The 24,958-nt window shown below is 43.8% G+C and overlaps 1 protein-coding gene across 2 annotated transcripts in view; it reads left to right on the top strand.

The window, feature by feature from the left end:
* The window catches only part of tgfb1a (transforming growth factor, beta 1a), a 50,908-nt gene extending 28,232 nt beyond the window's left edge, over positions 1–22,676 (top strand). Inside the window, exons 2-7 of one of the 2 annotated variants that reach the window (XM_090218988.1) lie at positions 6,091–6,360; positions 12,358–12,589; positions 12,683–12,833; positions 15,945–16,055; positions 20,042–20,111; positions 20,194–22,676. In XM_090218988.1, coding sequence (XP_090075114.1) covers positions 6,091–6,360; positions 12,358–12,589; positions 12,683–12,833; positions 15,945–16,055; positions 20,042–20,089 — 812 coding nt within the window. In that variant the 3' untranslated portion in view covers positions 20,090–20,111; positions 20,194–22,676. Of the gene's footprint in view, positions 1–6,090; positions 6,361–12,357; positions 12,590–12,682; positions 12,834–15,944; positions 16,056–20,041 lie in introns of both variants that reach the window. The other variant, XM_036961610.2, reaches the window with a different exon arrangement.
* The last annotated feature ends 2,282 nt before the right edge of the window (positions 22,677–24,958 follow it).

Genomic DNA, 24,958 nt, shown 5'->3' with positions numbered 1-24,958 from the left:
TGAGCTGTAACAGGCTGGGGCAAAACAGAGGTTTGGTCCTGGGCCAGACCCAGGGTGCCACACGCACGCAGACAGCTCCTCCCTCCTCTACCTCCTCCCTCTGTCTCTCCCCTCTGCCTTTCCCCTCTGTCTCCCCCTTGTAGGTTTCCACACCGTATCTATGCGCATGTCTACTACGGTTCACTTTTCACTTCACTTTTTCACACCCTCTCTCTCTCTCTCTCGCTCTATGTAACATGTGACAGCACTCTTCCTGTCCCTGCCTCCCACATCCCCTCTGCACCTCCTCCACCCTCATCCACCCTTCCCCTCATCCACCCTTCCCTTCCCCCTCTCTCTGTACTATATATATTTTCTCTCCATTATCTGGTCTGTCTCTGTCTGACTTATAACTGTGTGATAAAATGCCTGGTATAATGGATGGTGTTTAGAGGCATCAGTGGCTTGTCTCTGCTTCGCTCTACAAACCAGGAGGAATGTTCCTGCTCTACTCTGCCATGAACCACATATAGACTAGATATGATACACACAGAGTGGTTTCTTATAAGGCAAGCCCAAACAGTATAAGGTGTACAGGTGGAATGGCTGGCTACTTGTTAGACAGGCAGCAGTTAATTGTATACTGTAGAGCAGAAGGACATGTAGGCTTCCCAGAGCTGAAGGAAACCCCAATGGTTGAAACACTACAGTTGATTCAAGTCAGTTTGTTGATTTACTTTTTTTTTCAACTAATCACATTGATGCTACGCGGCTACGGTACATTGATGCTACAGTACATTGATGCTACGCGGCTACAGTACATTGATGTTACAGTACATTGATGCTACGCGGCTACAGTACATTGATGCTACAGTACATTGATGCTACGTGGCTACAGTACATTGATGCTACAGTACATTGATGCTATGTGGCTACAGTACATTGATGCTACGCGGCTACAGTACATTGATGCTACAGTACATTGATGCTACGCGGCTACAGTACATTGATGCTACAGTACATTGATGCTACGCGGCTACAGTACATTGATGCTACAGTACATTGATGCTACGCGGCTACGGTACATTGATGTTACAGTACATTGATGCTACAGTACATTGATGCTACGGTACATTGATGCTACGCGGCTACAGTACATTGATGCTACGCGGCTACAGTACATTGATGCTACAGTACATTGATGCTACAGTACATTGATGCTACAGTACATTGATGCTACGCGGCTACGGTACATTGATGCTACAGTACATTGATGCTACGCGGCTACAGTACATTGATGCTACAGTACATTGATGCTACGGTACATTGATGCTACGGTACATTGATGCTACAGTACATTGATGTTACAGTACATTGATGCTACGCGGCTACGGTACATTGATGTTACAGTACATTGATGCTACGCGGCTACGGTACATTGATGTTACAGTACATTGATGCTACGCGGCTACGGTACATTGATGTTACAGTACATTGATGCGACGCGGCTACGGTACATTGATGTTACAGTACATTGATGCTACGGTACATTGATGCTACAGTACATTGATGCTACGCGGCTACAGTACATTGATGCTACAGTACATTGATGCTACGCGGCTACAGTACATTGATGCTACAGTACATTGATGCTACGCGGCTACAGTACATTGATGCTACAGTACATTGATGCTACGCGGCTACAGTACATTGATGCTACAGTACATTGATGCTACGCGGCTACAGTACATTGATGCTACAGTACATTGATGCTACGCGGCTACAGTACATTGATGCTACAGTACATTGATGCTACGCGGCTACAGTACATTGATGCTACAGTACATTGATGCTACGTGGCTACAGTACATTGATGCTACAGTACATTGATGCTATGTGGCTACAGTACATTGATGCTACGCGGCTACAGTACATTGATGCTACAGTACATTGATGCTACGCGGCTACAGTACATTGATGCTACAGTACATTGATGCTACGCGGCTACAGTACATTGATGCTACAGTACATTGATGCTACGCGGCTACGGTACATTGATGTTACAGTACATTGATGCTACAGTACATTGATGCTACGGTACATTGATGCTACGCGGCTACAGTACATTGATGCTACGCGGCTACAGTACATTGATGCTACAGTACATTGATGCTACAGTACATTGATGCTACAGTACATTGATGCTACGCGGCTACGGTACATTGATGCTACAGTACATTGATGCTACGCGGCTACAGTACATTGATGCTACAGTACATTGATGCTACGGTACATTGATGCTACGGTACATTGATGCTACAGTACATTGATGTTACAGTACATTGATGCTACGCGGCTACGGTACATTGATGTTACAGTACATTGATGCTACGCGGCTACGGTACATTGATGTTACAGTACATTGATGCTACGCGGCTACGGTACATTGATGTTACAGTACATTGATGCGACGCGGCTACGGTACATTGATGTTACAGTACATTGATGCTACGGTACATTGATGCTACAGTACATTGATGCTACGCGGCTACAGTACATTGATGCTACAGTACATTGATGCTACGCGGCTACAGTACATTGATGCTACAGTACATTGATGCTACGCGGCTACGGTACATTGATGTTACAGTACATTGATGCTACGCGGCTACAGTACATTGTTGCTACACGGCTACGGTACATTGATGTTACAGTACATTGATGCGACGCGGCTACAGTACATTGATGCTACGCGGCTACAGTACATTGATGTTACAGTACATTGATGCGACGCGGCTACGGTACATTGATGTTACAGTACATTGATGCTACGCGGCTACAGTACATTGATGCGACGCGGCTACAGTACATTGATGCTACAGTACATTGATGCTATGCGGCTACAGTACATTGATGCTACGCGGCTACAGTACATTGATGCTACGCGGCTACGGTACATTGATGTTACAGTACATTGATGCGACGCGGCTACGGTACATTGATGTTACAGTACATTGATGCTACGGTACATTGATGCTACGCGGCTACAGTACATTGATGCGACGCGGCTACGGTACATTGATGCTACAGTACATTGATGCTATGTGGCTACGGTACATTGATGCTACAGTACATTGATGCTACAGTACATTGATGCTACGCGGCTACAGTACATTGATGCTACAGTACATTGATGCTATGTGGCTACGGTACATTGATGCTACAGTACATTGATGCGACGCGGCTACGGTACATTGATGCTACAGTACATTGATGCTACAGTACATTGATGCTACAGTACATTGATGTGACGCGGCTACGGTACATTGATGCTACGCGGCTACGGTACATTGATGCTACAGTACATTGATGCTACAGTACATTGATGCTACAGTACATTGATGTGACGCGGCTACGGTACATTGATGCTATGTGGCTACGGTACATTGATGCTACAGTACATTGATGCTATGTGGCTACGGTACATTGATGCTACAGTACATTGATGCTACAGTACATTGATGCTATGTGGCTACGGTACATTGATGCTACAGTACATTGATGCTACAGTACATTGATGCTACGCGGCTACAGTACATTGATGCTACAGTACATTGATGCTATGTGGCTACGGTACATTGATGCTACAGTACATTGATGCCACAGTACATTGATGCTACAGTACATTGATGCTACAGTACATTGATGCTACAGTACATTGATGCTACAGTACATTGATGCTGCAGTACATTGATGCTGTAGTACATTGATGCTACGCGGCTCCAGTACATTGATGCTACAGTACATTGATGCTACGCGGCTCCAGTACATTGATGCTACAGTACATTGATGCTACATGGCTACAGTACATTGATGCTACAGTACATTGATGCTACAGTACATTGATGCTACAGTATATTGATGCTACAGTACATTGATGCTACAGTACATTGATGCTACGTGGCTACAGTATATTGATCCTACGCGGCAACAGTATATTGATGCTGCAGTACATTGATGCTACAGTATATTGATTTTACACGGCTGCAGTACATTGATGCTACGTGGCTACAGTACATTGATGCTACGTGGCTACAGTACATTGATGCTACAGTACATTGATGCTACAGTACATTGATGCTACGTGGCTACAGTATATTGATGCTACGTGGCTACAGTACATTGATGCTACAGTACATTGATGCTACACGGCTGCAGTACATTGATGCTACAGTACATTGACGCTATGCGGCTACAGTACATTGTTGCTACACGGCTGCATTACATTGTTGCTACACGGCTGCAGTTCATTGATGCTACAGTACATTGATGCTACAGTACATTGACGCTACAGTACATTGATGCTACGTGGCTACAGTATATTGATGCTACGTGGCTACAGTACATTGATGCTACACGGCTGCAGTACATTGATGCTACAGTACATTGACGCTATGCGGCTACAGTACATTGATGCTACACGGCTACAGTACATTGATGCTAAGTGGCTACAGTACATTGATGCTATGCGGCTACAGTACATTGATGCTACACGGCTGCAGTTCATTGATGCTAAGTGGCTACAGTACATTGATGCTAAGTGGCTACAGTACATTGTTGCTACACGGCTGCATTACATTGATGCTAAGTGGCTACAGTACATTGATGCTACACGGCTACAGTACATTGATGCTAAGTGGCTACAGTACATTGATGCTATGCGGCTACAGTACATTGATGCTACAGTACATTGACGCTATGCGGCTACAGTACATTGATGCTACACGGCTACAGTACATTGATGCTAAGTGGCTACAGTACATTGATGCTATGCGGCTACAGTACATTGATGCTACAGTACATTGACGCTATGCGGCTACAGTACATTGATGCTACACGGCTACAGTACATTGATGCTAAGTGGCTACAGTACATTGATGCTATGCGGCTACAGTACATTGATGCTACAGTACATTGACGCTATGCGGCTACAGTACATTGATGCTACACGGCTACAGTACATTGATGCTAAGTGGCTACAGTACATTGATGCTACAGTACATTGTTGCTACACGGCTGCATTACATTGATGCTACACGGCTGCAGTTCATTGATGCTACACGGCTGCAGTACATTGATGCTATGTGGCTACAGTACATTGATGCTATGTGGCTACAGTACATTGATGCTACAGTACATTGATGCTACGCGGCTACAGTACATTGATGCTACGTGGCTACAGTACATTGATGCTATGCGGCTACAGTACAGTGATGCTACGTGGCTACAGTACATTGATGCTACAGTACATTGACGCTATGCGGCTACAGTACATTGATGCTACAGTACATTGATGCTACGCGGCTACGGTACATTGATGCTACAGTACATTGATGCTACAGTACATTGATGCTACAGTACATTGATGCTACGCGGCTACAGTACATTGATGCTACGTGGCAACAGTATATTGATGCTACACGGCTGCAGTACATTGATGCTACGTGGCTACAGTACATTGATGCTACGTGGCAACAGTATATTGATGCTACACGGCTGCAGTACATTGATGCTACGCAGCTACAGTACATTGACGCTATGCGGCTACAGTATATTGATGCTACAGTACATTGATGCTACGCGGCTACAGTACATTGATGCTACGCGGCTACAGTACATTGATGCTACGTGGCTACAGTACATTGATGCTACGCAGCTACAGTACATTGATGCTACGCGGCTACAGTACATTGATGCTACAGTACATTGATGCTACAGTACATTGATGCTACAGTACATTGATGCTACGCGGCTACAGTACATTGATGCTACGTGGCAACAGTATATTGATGCTACACGGCTGCAGTACATTGATGCTACGTGGCTACAGTACATTGATGCTACGTGGCTACAGTATATTGATGCTACGTGGCAACAGTATATTGATGCTACACGGCTGCAGTATATTGATGCTACACGGCTGCAGTACATTGATGCTACACGGCTGCAGTACATTGATGCTACGTGGCAACAGTACCTTGATAAATAACAAGAGAACACTGTTGTCTCAACTGTTTCTCTCTCCACCTGCTCTCTCTCTGTGTGCCCCAGATAAGAATGTCACCAAGCACCAGATGCTGTTTAACCTGAATGAGATGAGGTCCAGCATTGGGGACTACCATCTACTCTCCAGCGCTGAGCTCCGCCTGCTCATCAAAACCACTAACATCCCGTCTGGCAGTGAGCAGCGCCTGGAGCTCTACAAGGGGCTGGGCGACAGCAGACGATACCTGGGATCACGCTTCGTCACCAACAAGTGGAGTGACCGCTGGCTGTCTTTCGACGTCACTGAAACCCTCAAGGAATGGCTGAAGGGGACCGGTGAGTCCAGACAGATAACAGTCTGTAAGTCAGGTCATAACCTGTATAAGTCTGGTCATAGCCAGTGTAAGTAAGGTCATAGCCAGTGTAAGTCATCTGTAAGTCAGGTCATAGCCTGTATAAGTCAGGTCATAGCCAGTGTAAGTCAGGTCATAGCCTGTATAAGTCAGGTCATAGCCAGTGTAAGTCATCTGTAAGTCAGGTCATAGCCAGTGTAAGTAATCTGTAAGTCAGATCATAGCCAGTGTAAGTCATCTGTAAGTCAGGTCATAGCCAGTGTAAGTCAGGTCATAGCCAGTGTAAGTCAGGTCATAGCCAGTGTAAGTCAGGTCATAGCCTGTATAAGTCAGGTCATAGCTAGTGTAAGTTATCTGTAAGTCAGGTCATAGCCAGTGTAAGTCATCTGTAAATTAGATGATAGCCAGCCCAGTGTTGTGACTGTGTCTCGGAATCTTCAGTCATTTTTGGAATTAACATAAAATCTATGGCAATCTATTCTAACTTTGGTCATTTATACTTGAATATTTAAATATTTTTAATGTATTCATATATAGTTTTTTTTTATGTCTGATTTTCTAGTAGATAGACCATGTGGTTCTAGAGAAGATAGATTCATTAATGAAAAAAGCATCTAATTAACATTGGCATTATTTTCAATTCACTTTGCAACTCTTCCAACTTTTAACTTTTAACCCAATTGACCACAAATACATACTGACATAGGGGGCAATTCCGACATGATTTAAGCACGTATAAATGCACTTTCTCTCTGTGCATATTCTGACCTTGAATTTAAGCATGAGAGAAGCATGCTATTCACCCGCTCTTCGTTTGGAAGGGGGGGGGGGGGGGGGGGGGTAGAGATGTAAGAAATTAAATTGTGTCTACAGATACGCTGTATTCTGACCTTGACTTCAATCCCTTATAAATCCCCACCATCTTTATGATCGATGATTTTGAGAGTGAAAACCTGAAATAAATAGAGGAATATAGAGTATTTCACACATGGCGCTTTTCTTTCATCCACGAGACGTTTTGATTTTTCTGGAGGAGGGGACGGGGGGCAAAGTCGAGTATACCCAGGTTTAAACTGCTACGTTCCATAACGATTCAAATAGGCGACACGGCCCTATAATCAGTGACAGTTATACATGTATGTGGGTATAACTGACGGTAGCTGCCCGAAAGTGACTAATATTTAACACCATACACATTGTAAAAATGTGTATTAAATAAAAATACAGTAAAAAGTCTGGGTATATAATTAGAATATTCTAGAAATCATAAATCAACTCGTTTGGCGCTACACTGTCATTTACGCATGGCTACAGTACAGAAGCCTATTGTACAGAAGTCTCCAAATTTGATCCCCAAGTTATAAGGCAAGAATTTCATCAACTTCACTGTGGAAAAGGTCATAGGTCGATATGCTTCAGTTGGCTGATCATATATGACTGGTTTTCACACGTGTCTCCAGCGATCATAAGGTAAAACAGAGCTAAAACAACTGTAATTTATATTTACAATCCCCCTTAATCCAAACGGCTTCCCCATTTACCTAGTTCCTATCAATAGCTCTTATCAATGTGTAAATAACAGTGCATTAAAGAATGGTGTTATTTCTATCAGGAAATATAAAGTAGACGCTGTTCCACTCGTAAACCGACAGGTTGTTCATCGTTTCATCGATCATAAAGATGGTGGGGATTTATAAGGGAACGAATAGCGGGCGAATAGTATGCTTCTCTTATGCTTAAATTCAAGGTCAGAATATGCTCAGAGAGAAAGTGCATTTATACGTGCTTAAATCATGTCGGAATTGCCCCCTATGTCAGTATGTATTTGTGGTCAATTGGGTTAAAAGTTAAAAGTTGGAAGAGTTGCAAAGTGAATTGAAAATAATGCCAATGATAATTAGATGCTTTTTTCATTAATGAATCTATCTTCTCTAGAACCACATGGTCTATCTACTAGAAAATCAGACATAAAAAAAAACTATATATGAATACATTAAAAATATTTAAATATTCAAGTATAAATGACCAAAGTTAGAATAGATTGCCATAGATTTTATGTTAATTCCAAAAATGACTGAAGATTCCGAGACACAGTCACAACACTGGGCTGGCTATCATCTAACTTACAGATGGCTATGACCTGACTTAAACAGGCTATGACCTGACTTAAACTGGCTATGACCTGACTTATACAGGCTATGACCTGACTTACACTGGCTATGACCTGACTTACAGATGACTTACACTGGCTATGACCTGACTTACAGATGACTTACACTGGCTATGACCTGATATACAGATGACTTACACTGGCTATGACCTGACTTATACAGGCTATGACCTGACTTAAACTGGCTATGACCTGACTTATACAGGCTATGACCTGACTTACACTGGCTATGACCTGACTTACAGATGACTTACACTGGCTATGACCTGACTTACAGATGACTTACACTGGCTATGACCTGATATACAGATGACTTACACTGGCTATGACCTGACTTACAGATGACTTACACTGGCTATGACCTGACTTACACTGGCTATGACCTGACTTACACAGGCTATGACCTGACTTACACTAGCTATGACCTGACTTACAGATGACTTACACTGGCTATGACCTGACTTACACTGGCTATGACCTGACTTACAGATGACTTACACTGTATTTTCTGCTGGCTGCCCCGCCTACACAAAAAGCACTGAGCTGGGCTGAAACACCTGCATTTTGGAGCTGCCTATAAAATGCAAAACAGGCAACTCAAAAATAATATATGTATATATATTTATTTATTTATTTTGCTACGAAGGTGGTGCTGAAATCATGTGGGGCTGAAACAGGTGGGGCTGAAAACAGGTGGGGCTCTGGGTTAGGGCTAGAGCTCTGTCCTGAAGGACGAGTCGCACGCTGATTAGTTTGCATTTCCTTCCTCTGTCACTTGTGGTTGTCGTGTGGTGGTTCCCTGAGGATTGCTAGCCAATAGGGGATCATATTGGACCATGTAGCCTATTGGAATCATTATGAAACTCAGACCACATTTAGCAGGTTAAACCTGGAGCCTGGCGCGCGGTTCACAACGACTGGACCTTCACAGTTCCTTGATTAGTGAGGATTATCAGGTTGGATTTATATAGTATATAAACTACTGTTCAACCCCTATTGTACACTTTTCTCACCTTCCAATATTTCATGATTTGAACAATTTCATATTTTTCATGGTGAATTTAACCACTGTATTTTTGATTCACCAATATATTTTGTGCGTAAAAGCTCTCCAAACCTTTTTTGTTGTTTTGTTAGTGATTCATAAACACTTTCCTAACCCTAAAATGATATACAAGATCAGAGTATTTAAAAAAATCAACCAATCGGGGTGCTGAATAGGAGATGAATATGCATGTATTCCCATGGCTTTGGTTCATTAAAAAAAATAAAAAAAACAAAGACAGGAAGTGAAATGCCACACGCTGCTACTCCCAGGTCATGATGCTCCCAGGTCATGATGCTCCCTGGTCATGATGCTCCCAGGTCATGATGCTCCCTGGTCATGATGCTCCCTGGTCATGATGCTCCCTGGTCATGATGCTCCCTGGTCATGATGCTCCCAGGTCATGATGCTCCCAGGTCATGATGCTCCCAGGTCATGATGCTCCCTGGTCATGATGCTCCCAGGTCATGATGCTCCCTGGTCATGATGCTCCCTGGTCATGATGCTCCCTGGTCATGATGCTCCCTGGTCATGATGCTCCCAGGTCATGATGCTCCCTGGTCATGATGCTCCCTGGTCATGATGCTCCCAGGTCATGATGCTCCCTGGTCATGATGCTCCCTGGTCATGATGCTCCCAGGTCATGATGCTCCCTGGTCATGATGCTCCCTGGTCATGATGCTCCCTGGTCATGATGCTCCCAGGTCATGATGCTCCCTGGTCATGATGCTCCCAGGTCATGATGCTCCCAGGTCATGATGCTCCCAGGTCATGATGCTCCCTGGTCATGATGCTCCCTGGTCATGATGCTCCCTGGTCATGATGCTCCCTGGTCATGATGCTCCCTGGTCATGATGCTCCCAGGTCATGATGCTCCCTGGTCATGATGCTCCCAGGTCATGATGCTCCCAGGTCATGATGCTCCCAGGTCATGATGCTCCCTGGTCATGATGCTCCCAGGTCATGATGCTCCCAGGTCATGATGCTCCCTGGTCATGATGCTCCCAGGTCATGATGCTCCCAGGTCATGATGCTCCCAGGTCATGATGCTCCCAGGTCATGATGCTCCCAGGTCATGATGCTCCCAGGTCATGATGCTCCCTGGTCATGATGCTCCCAGGTCATGATGCTCCCAGGTCATGATGCTCACTGGTCATGATGCTCCCTGGTCATGATGCTCCCAGGTCATGATGCTCACTGGTCATGATGCTCCCAGGTCATGATGCTCCCTGGTCATGATGCTCCCAGGTCATGATGCTCCCAGGTCATGATGCTCCCTGGTCATGATGCTCCCTGGTCATGATGCTCCCAGGTCATGATGCTCCCTGGTCATGATGCTCCCTGGTCATGATGCTCCCAGGTCATGATGCTCCCAGGTCATGATGCTCCCAGGTCATGATCCTCACTGACGCTCACATGATGAGTCTGTGGAGGAAATTATAATTTAAAGATACACCAACTTTTAAAGGGATGACTTTATTAAGATAAATGTGCTGAAAACCCCATTGAATGGAAAACACCACGAGAAAATATGTTGGCCAGCAAGTGGGAGGGTTCTTAGCAGTTGAATGAAAGGTATTGAGCGCGCGCAAGGGAACCACGCCTGCAAAGCCCATTTAAAAAGTGAGTCTGTACACCAACTACTGAGAAGTGCTTACGAAAGGCGTACATACGTGAGTCTGAGTCGAACCCAATTTAAATATTAAATACGAAAAACGTTGATTTCATGCTGAACCTCTCATATTAAACACCAATAGTAGATGGTTTATATTTAGGATAATGTTTATTTCATGCTGAACCCTCTCATATTGAACACCAATAGTAGATGGTTTATATTTAGGATAATGTTTATTTCATGCTGAACCTCTCATATTGAACACCAATAGTAGATGGTTTATATTTAGGATAATGTTTATTTCATGCTGAACCTCTCATATTGAACACCAATAGTAGATGGTTTATATTTAGGATAATGTTTATTTCATGCTGAACCTCTCATATTGAACACCAATAGTAGATGGTTTATATTTAGGATAATGTTTATTTCATGCTGAACCTCTCATATTGAACACCAATAGTAGATGGTTTATATTTAGGATAATGTTTATTTCATGCTGAACCTCTCATATTGAACACCAATAGTAGATGGTTTATATTTAGGATAATGTTTATTTCATGCTGAACCTCTCATATTGAACACCAATAGTAGATGGTTTATATTTAGGATAATGTTTATTTCATGCTGAACCTCTCATATTGAACACCAATAGTAGATGGTTTATATTTAGGATAATGTTTATTTCATGCTGAACCCTCTCATATTGAACACCAATAGTAGATGGTTTATATTTAGGATAATGTTTATTTCATGCTGAACCCTCTCATATTGAACACCAATAGTAGATGGTTTATATTTAGGATAATGTTTATTTCATGCTGAACCCTCTCATATTGAACACCAATAGTAGATGGTTTATATTTAGGATAATGTTTTACACAGCTTTGTCATTTTTTAAAAATCATCTTATTTAATTATTTAATATATTTTACATTTGATAAGGCCACTCAGAGGACGAGAGGTAATTACAGACACCTGTACAAATCTGGAGTACCCAAAATGGCCACTAGATGTATTTTATAGATTACATAAAATCCTTGAAAGATACCACCATTTTGGTAGTTTTGCTGGTAAACTTAGAAAGTTTCCATCACTGTTACCCTCCCTTTGCAACGCTACCTGTGTCTCTGCTCTCGTTGTGTTTCAGAGGAAGAGCAGGGCTTTGAGTTGAAGCTGTACTGTGAGTGTGGTAAACCCATGGAAAAGTTCCTCTTCAGTATCTCCGGGTTGGACAGCGGGGTACGAGGTGACGTGGCTGGTCTAGCCAAGAACATGAGGAAGCCTCACATCTTGGCCATGTCCATCCCCCAGAACTACAGCTCACAGCTCACCTCCTCGCGTAAGAAACGGGCCATCGCTACAGACGACACCTGCACAGAGTAAGGACTGCTGCGTCTGTCTGTCTGTCTGTCTGTCTGTCTGTCTGTCTGTGTCTGTCTCACCCTAACATCTTCCTCCCTTCTGTTCTGCAGTAAAACAGAGAACTGTTGCGTGAGGAAACTCTACATCGACTTCAGGAAAGATCTGGGCTGGAAGTGGATCCACCAGCCAAAAGGTTACCATGCCAACTACTGCATGGGCTCATGCACCTACATCTGGAATGCTGAAAACAAATACTCTCAGGTACAGTTCTAGAATACTCTCAGGTACAGTTCTAGAATACTCTCAGGTACAGTTCTAGAATACTCTCAGGTACAGTTCTAGAATACTCTCAGGTACAGTTCTAGAATACTCTCAGGTACAGTTCTAGAATACTCTCAGGTACAGTTCTAGAATATTATCAGGTACAGTTCTAGAATATTATCAGGTACAGTTCTAGAATATTCTCAGGTACAGTTCTAGAATACTCTCAGGTACAGTTCTAGAATACTCTCAGGTACAGTTCTAGAATACTCTCAGGTACAGTTCTAGAATACTCTCAGGTACAGTTCTAGAATATTATCAGGTACAGTTCTAGAATACTCTCAGGTACAGTTCTAGAATACTCTCAGGTACAGTTCTAGAATATTCTCAGGTACAGTTCTAGAATATTATCAGGTACAGTTATAGAATACTCTCAGGTAGAGTTCCAGAATACTCTCAGGTACAGTTCTAGAATACTCTCAGGTACAGTTCTAGAATACTCTCAGGTACAGTTCTAGAATACTCTCAGGTACAGTTCTAGAATACTCTCAGGTACAGTTCTAGAATACTCTCAGGTACAGTTCTAGAATACTCTCAGGTACAGTTCTAGAATACTCTCAGGTACAGTTCTAGAATATTATCAGGTACAGTTCTAGAATACTCTCATGTACAGTTCTAGAATACTCTCTGGTACAGTTCTAGAATATTCTCAGGTACAGTTCTAGAATATTATCAGGTACAGTTATAGAATACTCTCAGGTAGAGTTCCAGAATACTCTCAGGTACAGTTCTAGAATACTCTCAGGTACAGTTCTAGAATACTCTCAGGTACAGTTCTAGAATATTATCAGGTACAGTTCTAGAATACTCTCAGGTACAGTTCTAGAATACTCTCAGGTACAGTTCTAGAATACTCTCAGGTACAGTTCTAGAATATTATCAGGTACAGTTCTAGAATACTCTCATGTACAGTTCTAGAATACTCTCTGGTACAGTTCTAGAATATTCTCAGGTACAGTTCTAGAATATTATCAGGTACAGTTATAGAATACTCTCAGGTAGAGTTCCAGAATACTCTCAGGTACAGTTCTAGAATACTCTCAGGTACAGTTCTAGAATACTCTCAGGTACAGTTCTAGAATATTATCAGGTACAGTTCTAGAATACTCTCAGGTACAGTTCTAGAATACTCTCAGGTACAGTTCTAGAATACTCTCAGGTACAGTTCTAGAATACTCTCAGGTACAGTTCTAGAATACTCTCAGGTACAGTTCTAGAATACTCTCAGGTACATTTCTAGAATATTATCAGGTACAGTTCTAGAATATTCTCAGGTACAGTTCTAGAATACTCTCAGTTTCAAGTGTGGAATGGTACATCTCCACTTAAAGATGGAACTTAAGGATTGTGGACACTGGCCAGTCAGTCTCGTAGACCACAATGTTTACTAGTCCGGGTCCAAAATCTGACAACATTTCTCTTTCCGGCGGGCTAGTTTGGCACAGCTTAATGTCCACAGCTTATCTCCACTGATATAGTCATTTTCTGTAACGTTTCTAGGAAACAGAGAGCTCTGCCTTAAGAGTTAGATAAGAGGCAGTCATCTGTCATGTGACTGGAGCTGATAGATACTAGTTGTGTGTAATCAGAAGTGTCTGTGGACCAGTCCAGCTAGTTAGAGATACGAGTAGAAAGTCAGGGGCTTCCCAGCTGTCTCCTTCTTCCTGATCGATCTATTTACTGTTTGTCTGTAATGGCTCTGTTTACACCTCTGGGGCTCTAGTTGCTGCTTTCTTAGTGGTCAGGTCACGTGTTCTAGAAAAACTCCTGACTCACTAGCCCTGTACTGTTAAATCCCAATAGTTAGTGATGACGTCTGCATGAGACATGGTGGTCAGGGTTAAGAACTGTCTCAGCAAGGGCCAGTAAACACTTGACATGTACTGACTGTGCTCTCTGTCTCTGTCTCTCTCTGTCTCTCTCTCTGTCTCTCTCTGTCTCTGTCTCTGTCTCTCTCTCTGTCTCTCTCTGTCTCTGTCTCTCTCTGTCTCTGTCTCTCTCTGTTTCTCTCTGTCTCTGTCTCTCTCTGTCTCTATCTGTCTCTCTCTCTGTCTCTCTGTCTCTCACTGTCTCTCTCTGTCTCTCTCTCTCTCTCTGTCTCTCTCTGTCTCTCTCTCTGTCTCTCTCTGTCTCTCTCTGTCTCTCTCTCTGTCTCTGTCTCTCTCTCTCTGTCTCTCTCTGTCTCTCTCTCTGTCTCGCTCTGTCTCTCTCTCCCTCTCTGTCTCTCTCTGTCTCTGTCTCTCTCTGTCTCTCTCTGTCTCTCTCTCTGTCTCGCTCTGTCTCTCTGTCTCTCTCTGTCTCTCTCTGTCTATGTCTCTCTCTGTCCCTGTCTCTGTCTCTCTCTGTCTCTCTCTGTCTCTCTCTGTCTCTCTGTCTCTCTCTGTGTCTCTCTCTGTCTCTCTCTCTGTCTGTCTCTCTCTGTCTCTGTCTCTGTCTCTCTCTCTCTCTCTCTCTCTCTCTCTCTCTCTCTCTCTCTCTCTCTCTCTCTCTCTCTGTCTCTCTCTGTCTCTCTCTGTCTCTGTCTCTCTCTGTTTCTGTCTCTGTCTCTCTCTGTCTCTCTCTGTCTCTCTCTCTGTCTCTGTCTCTCTCTGTCTCTCTCTGTCTCTGTCTCTCTCTGTCTCTCTCTCTCTTTCTTTTTCTCTTTCTTTCTTTCTTTCTTTCTGTCTCTGTCTCTCTGTCTCTGTCTCTCTCTGTCTCTGTCTCTGTCTCGCTCTGTCTATGTCTCTCTCTGTCTCTCTCTGTCTCTCCCACTCTCTCCATCTCTCACTCTGTCTCTCTCTCTCCATCTCCTTCCGCCTTACTACCTCTCCTCCTCTCTCTGTCCAACACATACATGTTATTTCTCAGCGATGTAGCTCTTGTGTGTCATATTGTCTTGGCACAGTGCTTTTGCTGACAATGCACTACTTAAGTGACCTGTCTGTGTTTGTCTCTCTCTCTCTCACACACACACACACACACACACACACACACACACACACACACACACACACACACACACACACACACACACACACACACACACACACACACACACACACACACACACAGATCCTTGCCCTGTACAAGCACCACAACCCAGGAGCGTCGGCCCAGCCGTGCTGTGTACCCCAGGTCTTGGAACCTCTGCCAATCCTCTACTACGTAGGGAGACAACACAAGGTACAGCTAACCCCCTAACCTAGACAACACAAGGTACAGCTAACCCCCTAACCCCCTAACCCTCTAACCCCCTAACCCTCTAACCCCCTAACCCCCTAACCCTCTAACCCACTAACCCCCTAACCCTCTAACCCCCTAACCCTCTATCCCACTAACCCTCTAACCCTCTAACCCCCTAACCCTCTAACCCCCTAACCCCTTAACCCTCTAACCCTCTATCCCACTAACCCCTTAACCCTCTAACCCCCTAACCCTCTATCCCACTAACCCCCTAACCCCCTAACCCTCTAACCCCCAACCCCTCTAACCCCCTAACCCTCTAACCCCCTAACCCCTCTAACCCCCTAACCCCTTAACCCTCTAACCCCCTAACCCTCTAACCCCCTAACCCTCTAACCCCCTAACCCACTAACCCTCTAACCCCCTAACCCCCTAACCCTATCCCTCTAACCCCCTAACCCCCTAACCCTCTAACCCCCTAACCCCCTAACCCTCTAACCCCCTAAACCCTATCCCCCTAACCCCCTAACCCTCTATCCCTCTAACCCTCTAACCCCCTAACCCCCTATCCCTCTAACCCTCTAACCCCCTAACCCTAACCTAGGCAACACAAGGTATTAACACTTCTGTGTTTTAGAGGCGAGACATTCTATTTCTACATGACATAATCAGTCATGACTGTTGGTGAAAGATGTTCAGCTAGGATTGTCCACTAACAGTGGTGTTGGTGTAGTCACTAACAGTGGTGTTGGTGTAGTCACTAACAGTGGTGTTGGGGTGTAGTCACTAACAGTGGTGTTGGGGTGTAGTCACTAACAGTGGTGTTGGTGTAGTCACTAACAGTGGTGTTGGGGTGTAGTCACTAACAGTGGTGTTGGGGTGTAGTCACTAACAGTGGTGTTGGGGTGTAGTCACTAACAGTGGTGTGGGTGTGTAGTCACTAACAGTGGTGTGGGTGTAGTCACTAACAGTGGTGTTGGTGTAGTCACTAACAGTGGTGTTGGTGTAGTCACTAACAGTGGTGTGGGAGTGTAGTCACTAACAGTGGTGTTGGTGTAGTCACTAACAGTGGTGTTGGGGTGTAGTCACTAACAGTGGTGTGGGGGTGTAGTCACTAACAGTGGTGTGGGGGTGTAGTCACTAACAGTGGTGTGGGTATAGTCACTAACAGTGGTGTGGGTGTAGTCACTAACAGTGTTGGGGGTGTAGTCACTAACAGTGGTGTGGGTATAGTCACTAACAGTGTTGTTGGGGTGTAGTCACTAACAGTGGTATGGATGTAGTCACTAACAGTGGTGTTGGTGTGTAGTCACTAACAGTGGTGTTGGTGTGTAGTCACTAACAGTGGTGTGGGTGTGTAGTCGCTAACAGTGGTGTGGGTGTGTAGTCACTAACAGTGGTGTGGGTGTGTAGTCGCTAACAGTGGTGGGGGTGTAGTCACTAACAGTGGTGTTGGTGTGTAGTCACTAACAGTGGTGTGGGGGTGTAGTCACTAACAGTGGTGTCGGGTGTAGTCACTAACAGTGGTGTTGGTGTGTAGTCACTAACAGTGGTGTGGGGTGTAGCTACTAACAGTGGTGTGGGGGTGTAGTCACTAACAGTGTTGTTGGGGGGTGTAGTCACTAACAGTGATGTTGGGGTGTAGCTACTAACAGTGGTGTGGGGGTGTAGTCACTAACAGTGTTGTTGGGGGGTGTAGTCACTAACAGTGGTGTTGGGGTGTAGTCACTAACAGTGGTGTGGGGGTGTAGTCACTAACAGTGTTGTTGGGGGGTGTAGTCGCTAACAGTGGTGTGGGTATAGTCACTAACAGTGGTGTTGGTGTGTAGTCACTAACAGTGGTGGGGGTGTAGTCACTAACAGTGGTGTGGGGTGTAGTCACTAACAGTGATGTTGGGGTGTAGCTACTAACAGTGGCGTGGGGGTGTAGTCACCAACAGTGTTGTTGGGGGGTGTAGTCACTAACAGTGGTGTTGGGGTGTAGTCACTAACAGTGGTGTGGGGGTGTAGTCACTAACAGTGTTGTTGGGGGGTGTAGTCACTAACAGTGGTGTTGGGGTGTAGTCACTAACAGTGTTGTTGGGGTGTAGTCACTAACAGTGTTGTTGGGGTGTAGTCGCTAACAGTGGTGTGGGTATAGTCACTAACAGTGGTGGGAGGGTGTAGTCACTAACAGTGGTGTGGGGGTGTAGTCACTAACAGTGGTGTGGATGTAGTCACTAACAGTGGTGTTGGTAGTCACTAACAGTGGTGTTGTGGTGTGTAGTCACTAACGGTGGTGTGGGTGTGTAGTCACTAACAGTGTTGTTGGGGTGTAGTCGCTAACAGTGTTGTTGGGGTGTAGTCACTAACAGTGGTGTTGGTGTGTAGTCACTAACAGTTGTGTGGGGGTGTAGTCACTAGCAGTGGTGTCGGGGTGTAGTCACTAACAGTGGTGTTGGTGTGTAGTCACTAACAGTGGTGGGGGTGTAGTCACTAACAGTGGTGTGGGGTGTAGTCACTAACAGTGATGTTGGGGTGTAGCTACTAACAGTGGTGTGGGGGTGTAGTCACTAACAGTGTTGTTGGGGTGTAGTCACTAACAGTGGTGTTTGGGTGTAGTCATTAACAGTGGCAGGGGTGTAGTCACTAACAGTGGTGTTGGGGTGTAGTCACTAACAGTGGTGTTTGGGTGTAGTCACTAACAGTGGTGTTGGGGTGTAGTCACTAACAGTGGTGTGGGGGTGTAGTCACTAACAGTGTTGGGGGTGTAGTCACTAACAGTGTTGGGGGTGTAGTCACTAACAGTGTTGGGGGTGTAGTCACTAACAGTATTGTGGTGTGTAGTCACTAACAGTGGTGTTGAGGTGTAGTCACTAACAGTGGTGGGGGTGTAGTCACTAACAGTGGTGTTGGGGTGTAGTCACTAACAGTGGTGTGGGGGTGTAGTCACTAACAGTGTTGGGGGTGTAGTCACTAACAGTGTTGGGGGTGTAGTCACTAACAGTGGTGGGGGTGTGTAGTCACTAACAGTGTTGGGGGTGTAGTCACTAACAGTGTTGGGGGTGTAGTCACTAACAGTGTTGGGGGTGTAGTCACTAACAGTGTTTTTGGGGGAGTGTAGTCACTAACAGTGGTGTGGGTGTAGTCACTAACAGTGTTGGGGGTGTAGTCACTAACAGTGGTGTGGGTGTAGTCACTAACAGTGTTGTTGGGGTGTAGACACTAACAGTGGTGTTTGGGTGTGTAGTCACTAACAGTGGTGTGGGTGTGTAGTCACTAACAGTGGTGTTTGGGTGTAGTCACTAACAGTGGTGTGGGTGTGTAGTCACTAACAGTGGTGGGGTGTGTAGTCACTAACAGTGGTGGGGGTGTGTAGTCACTAACAGTGGTGGGGGTGTGTAGTCACTAACAGTGGTGGGGGTGTGTAGTCACTAACAGTGGTGGGGGTGTGTAGTCACTAACAGTGGTGGGGGTGTGTAGTCACTAACAGTGGTGGGGGTGTGTAGTCACTAACAGTGGTGGGGGTGTGTAGTCACTAACAGTGGTGTTTGGGTGTAGTCACTAACAGTGGTGTGGGTGTGTAGTCACTAACAGTGGTGTGGGTGTGTAGTCACTAACAGTGGTGTTTGGGTGTAGTCACTAACAGTGGTGGGGGTGTAGTCACTAACAGTGGTGTGGGTGTGTAGTCACTAACAGTGGTGGGGGTGTGTAGTCACTAACAGTGGTGGGGGTGTGTAGTCACTAACAGTGATGGGGGTGTGTAGTCACTAACAGTGGTGGGGGTGTGTAGTCACTAACAGTGGTGGGGGTGTGTAGTCACTAACAGTGGTGTTTGGGTGTAGTCACTAACAGTGGTGGGGGTGTAGTCACTAACAGTGGTGTTGGTAGTCACTAACAGTGGTGTTGGGTGTGTAGTCACTAACAGTGGTGTGGGTGTGTAGTCACTAACAGTGGTGTTGGGTGTGTAGTCACTAACAGTGGTGTGGTGTGTTTGTTTGTTTCAGGTGGAACAGTTGTCCAACATGATTGTGGAGAGCTGTAAGTGCAGCTAGAAGACATCGGTCATATCTCCTCTATCTCCTCTATCTCCTCTTATCTCCTATTATCTCCTCTATCTCCTCTAATCTCTTCTATCTCCTCTATCTCCTATCTCCTCCTATCTCCTCTATCTCCTCCTATCTCCTTTATCTCTGCCTCTTCTTTTTCCTCACACACACCGATATGGACACACGGAGAAGGAATGGAGGGAGGAGAGAGAACTCAGAGAGGAACAAGAGACGAGATAGAAGAATTGACTCTGGGATGGAGGAGTGGAACAAGAGATGAGAAGATGATCATTTGTGATCGATGACAGAACCAGCCTCCTCCCTGATGGAACAAGACCAGAACTATGGACATTTCTGCTTTTTTTTAAAAACATTTTACACGCTATAACCTGGATGAATATAGGCTTTACATTTAAATAATACATTTATCTCAAGGAGTGAATTAATTTATTGTGTTACATGTAGCAGAGCTGTATAGTGTATTACTGTAGGGGCTTAGAGGTGCAGTGGCATGTGGGGTAGTGATGGGAGAGACTTTGAGGACAGGGGTTAAGGGTTATCCGATACCCCAGAAGAGGTACAGGAGGACATCATTGGACCCAGAGAACACCAACAGGACCAGAATGAAATACTTCATTTTAAGGGGAACACATTTTTTTTTCTAGTAAGGATGGGGCCCAGGACTTTTGTTTTTTGAACCAACAGTGCCTGCCCAGAACTCACTTGTGCCAGACATTAGTACGAGGACACCACACGTTTGCACAAAAGCCTAAGGACCTTGTTTATGTGGGTGAATCATTGGGCTGGACCAGGTGTTTCCCAGAAGAGGCTTGAGAAGTTTTACGACAGCGAGCCTCCCTGGCTAGAGAGACTGTTACGGGTCGATGGCCTCCAGACAGACTGTTTATTGGTCGATGGCCTACAGAGAGACTGTTTATTGGTCGATGGCCTCCAGAGAGACTGTTTATTGGTCGATGGCCTAAGGAGAGACTGTTTATTGGTTGATGTTCTCCAGAGAGACTGTTTATTGGTCGATGGCCTCCAGAGAGACTGTTTATTGGTCGATGTCCTCCAGAGAGACTGTTTTTTGGTCGATGGCCTCCAGAGAGACTGTTTATTGGTCGATGGCCTCCAGAGAGACTGTTTATTGGTCGATGGCCTCCAGAGAGACTGTTACAGGTCGATGGCCTCCAGAGAGACTCTTTATTGGTCGATGGCCTCCAGAGAGACTGTTTATTGGTCGATGGCCTCCAGAGAGACTGTTTACTGGTCGATGGCCTCCAGAGAGACTGTTTTTTGGTCGATGGCCTCCAGAGAGACTGTTGATTGGTCGATGGCCTCCAGAGAGACTGTTGATTGGTCGATGGCCTCCAGAGAGACTGTTACAGGTCGATGGCCTCCAAAGAGACTCTTTATTGGTCGATGGCCTCCAGAGAGACTGTTTATTGGTCGATGGCCTCCAGAGAGACTGTTGATTGGTCGATGGCCTCCAGAGAGACTGTTGATTGGTCGATGGCCTCCAGAGAAACTGTTTATTGGTCGATGTCCTCCAGAGAGACTGTTTATTGGTCGATGGCCTCCAGAGAGACTGTTACAGGTCGATGGCCTCCAGAGAGACTGTTTATTGGTCGATGGCCTCCAGAGAGAATGTTTATTGGTCGATGGCCTCCAGAGAGACTGTTGATTGGTCGATGTTCTCCAGAGAGACTGTTGATTGGTCGATGGCCTCCAGAGAGACTGTTGATTGGTCGATGGCCTCCAGAGAGACTGTTGATTGGTCCATGGCCTCCAGAGAGACTGTTGATTGGTCCATGGCCTCCAGAGAGACTGTTGATTGGTCCATGGTCCTTAATGTTTCGTCTTTACCGTCCATCACTTTCACCTGTTTATTTAGCTTTATTACTGCTACTATGTTATTCTGTTATTCTGTGTGCTGTCAGTTTGTTTCTGTTCCCCTGTCGTAGGTTGTTCATCATTCTGTCCGGCTTGTTATAACATTGTCTGTGTGTGTGTGTGTGTGTGTGTATGTGTGTGTGTGTGTGTGTGCGTGTGTGTGTGTGCGTGCGTGTGTAGCGCTGTGTGTGTGTGTGTGTAGCGTTGTGTGTGCATCACATGCTCTGTGCTGTCAGAGGGAGGAGTAACTGTGGCAGTATTAGTAGGATTGGTACGCCCTGCCTTATGACATGCGTGTTGTTTTAGAGGGAGAGGGAATGTGGTTGTGGTGGTGGATGGGGGGGGGGGGGGGGGGTTAGAGGAAGCTGGGAGCACCATGGACCGTCTGTTTACACACTGTTTGTGTGTTGCTGCTTCACGTTGCTATAAAGTCAATATAGACAATTTATTGCTTCTATTTAAAGATAAAATAGTCACATTTCTGCTTGTTATTGCAGCCCAAAACAAAGTTGTTGTTGTTGTTGTTGTTGTTGTTGTTGCTCGGTGTGATGTACTGTTACACGTTCCAGGTCATGTGGGAGAGGGAACTCTGCTTCTTTCTCACTTTACAATAATTGCACTTACTTTTTTTTTCAGTCCTTTTTTGTAATTTCAACGTAAATATCTGAAAACAACTTTAAATAAACATTGATGTTGTTCATTTCTTGTATTATCGTAGCAGATTTGTAGAGAACACTGGGAAAATCAGATTTATAGAGAACAGTGGGAAAATCTGATTTATAGAGAACATTCTAGAGAAAATCATATTTATAGAGAACACTGGGAAAAACAGATTTATAGAGAACACTGGGAGAATCAGATTTGTAGAGAACATTCTAGAGAAAATCATATTTATAGAGAACACTGGGAAAAACAGATTTATAGAGAACACTGGGAGAATCAGATTTATAGAGAACATTCTAGAGAAAATCAGATTTATAGAGAACACTGGGAAAATCAGATTTATAGAGAACACTGGGAAAATCAGATTTATAGAGAACACTGGGGAAATCAGATTTATAGAGAACATTCTAGAGAAAATCAGATTTATAGAGAACACTGGGAAAATAAGATTTATAGAGAACATTCTAGAGAAAATCATATTTATAGAGAACACTGGGAAAAACAGATTTATAGAGAACACTGGGAGAATCAGATTTATAGAGAACATTCTAGAGAAAATCAGATTTATAGAGAACATTGGGAAAATTAGATTTATAGAGAACACTGGGGAAATCAGATTTATAGAGAACACTGGGAAAATCAGATTTATAGAGAACACTCTAGAGAAAATCAGATTTATAGAGAACACTGGGGAAATCAGATTTATAGAGAACATTCTAGAGAAAATCAGATTTATAGAGAACACTGGGGAAATCAGATTTATAGAGAACACTGGGAAAATCAGATTTATAGAGAACACTCTAGAGAAAATCAGATTTATAGAGAACACTGGGAAAATCAGATTTATGGAGAACATTCTAGAGAAAATCAGATTTATAGAGAACACTGGGAAAATCAGATTTATAGAGAACACTGGGAAAATCAGATTTATAGAGAACACTCTAGAGAAAATCAGATTTATAGAGAACACTGGGAAAATCAGATTTATAGAGAACATTCTAGAGAAAATCAGATTTATAGAGAACACTGGGAAGATCAGATTTATAGAGAACACTGGGAAAATCAGATTTATAGAGAACATTCTAGAGAAAATCAGATTTATAGAGAACACTGGGAGAATCAGATTTATAGAGAACACTGAGAAAATCAGATTTATAGAGAACACTGGGAAAATCAGATTTATAGAGAACACTGGGGAAATCTGATTTATGGAGAACACTGGGGAAATCAGATTTTTAGAGAACTTTCTAGAGAAAATCATATTTATAGAGAACACTGGGAAAAACAGATTTATAGAGAACACTGGGAGAATCAGATTTATAGAGAACATTCTAGAGAAAATCAGATTTATAGAGAACACTGGGAAAATAAGATTTATAGAGAACACTGGGAAGATCAGATTTATAGAGAACATTCTATAGAAAATCATATTTATAGAGAACACTGGGAAAAACAGATTTATAGAGAACACTGGGAGAATCAGATTATAGAGAACATTCTAGAGAAAATCAGCTTTATAGAGAACACTGGGAAAATCAGATTTATAGAGAACATTGGGAAAATCAGATTTATAGAGAACACTGGGAAAATCAGATTTATAGAGAACATTCTAGAGAAAATCAGATTTATAGAGAACATTGGGAAAATCAGATTTATAGAGAACATTCTAGAGAAAATCAGACTTATAGAGAACACTGGGGAAATCAGATTTATAGAGAACATTCTAGAGAAAATCATATTTATAGAGAACACTGGGAAACACAGATTTATAGAGAACACTGGGAGAATCAGATTTATAGAGAACATTCTAGAGAAAATCAGATTTATAGAGAACACTGGGAAAATCAGATTAATAGAGAACACTGGGAAGATCAGATTTATAGAGAACATTCTATAGAAAATCATATTTATAGAGAACACTGGGAAAAACAGATTTATAGAGAACACTGGGGAATCAGATTTATAGAGAACACTGGGAAAATCAGATTTATAGAGAACACTGGGAGAATCAGATTATAGAGAACATTCTAGAGAAAATCAGCTTTATAGAGAACACTGGGAAAATCAGATTTATAGAGAACATTGGGAAAATCAGATTTATAGAGAACACTGGGAAAATCAGATTTATAGAGAACATTCTAGAGAAAATCAGATTTATAGAGAACATTGGGAAAATCAGATTTATAGAGAACATTCTAGAGAAAATCAGATTTATAGAGAACACTGGGGAAATCAGATTTATAGAGAACACTGGGAAAATCAAATTTATGGAGAACACTGGGAAGATCAGATTTATAGAGAACACTGGGAAGATCAGAT

The sequence above is a fragment of the Oncorhynchus mykiss genome, chromosome 24, assembly GCF_057628025.1.
Source record: "Oncorhynchus mykiss isolate SJ-2025 chromosome 24, ASM5762802v1, whole genome shotgun sequence".
Lineage (NCBI taxonomy): Eukaryota > Metazoa > Chordata > Actinopteri > Salmoniformes > Salmonidae > Oncorhynchus > Oncorhynchus mykiss.
This window is presented reverse-complemented; position numbering and strand designations above follow the sequence as displayed.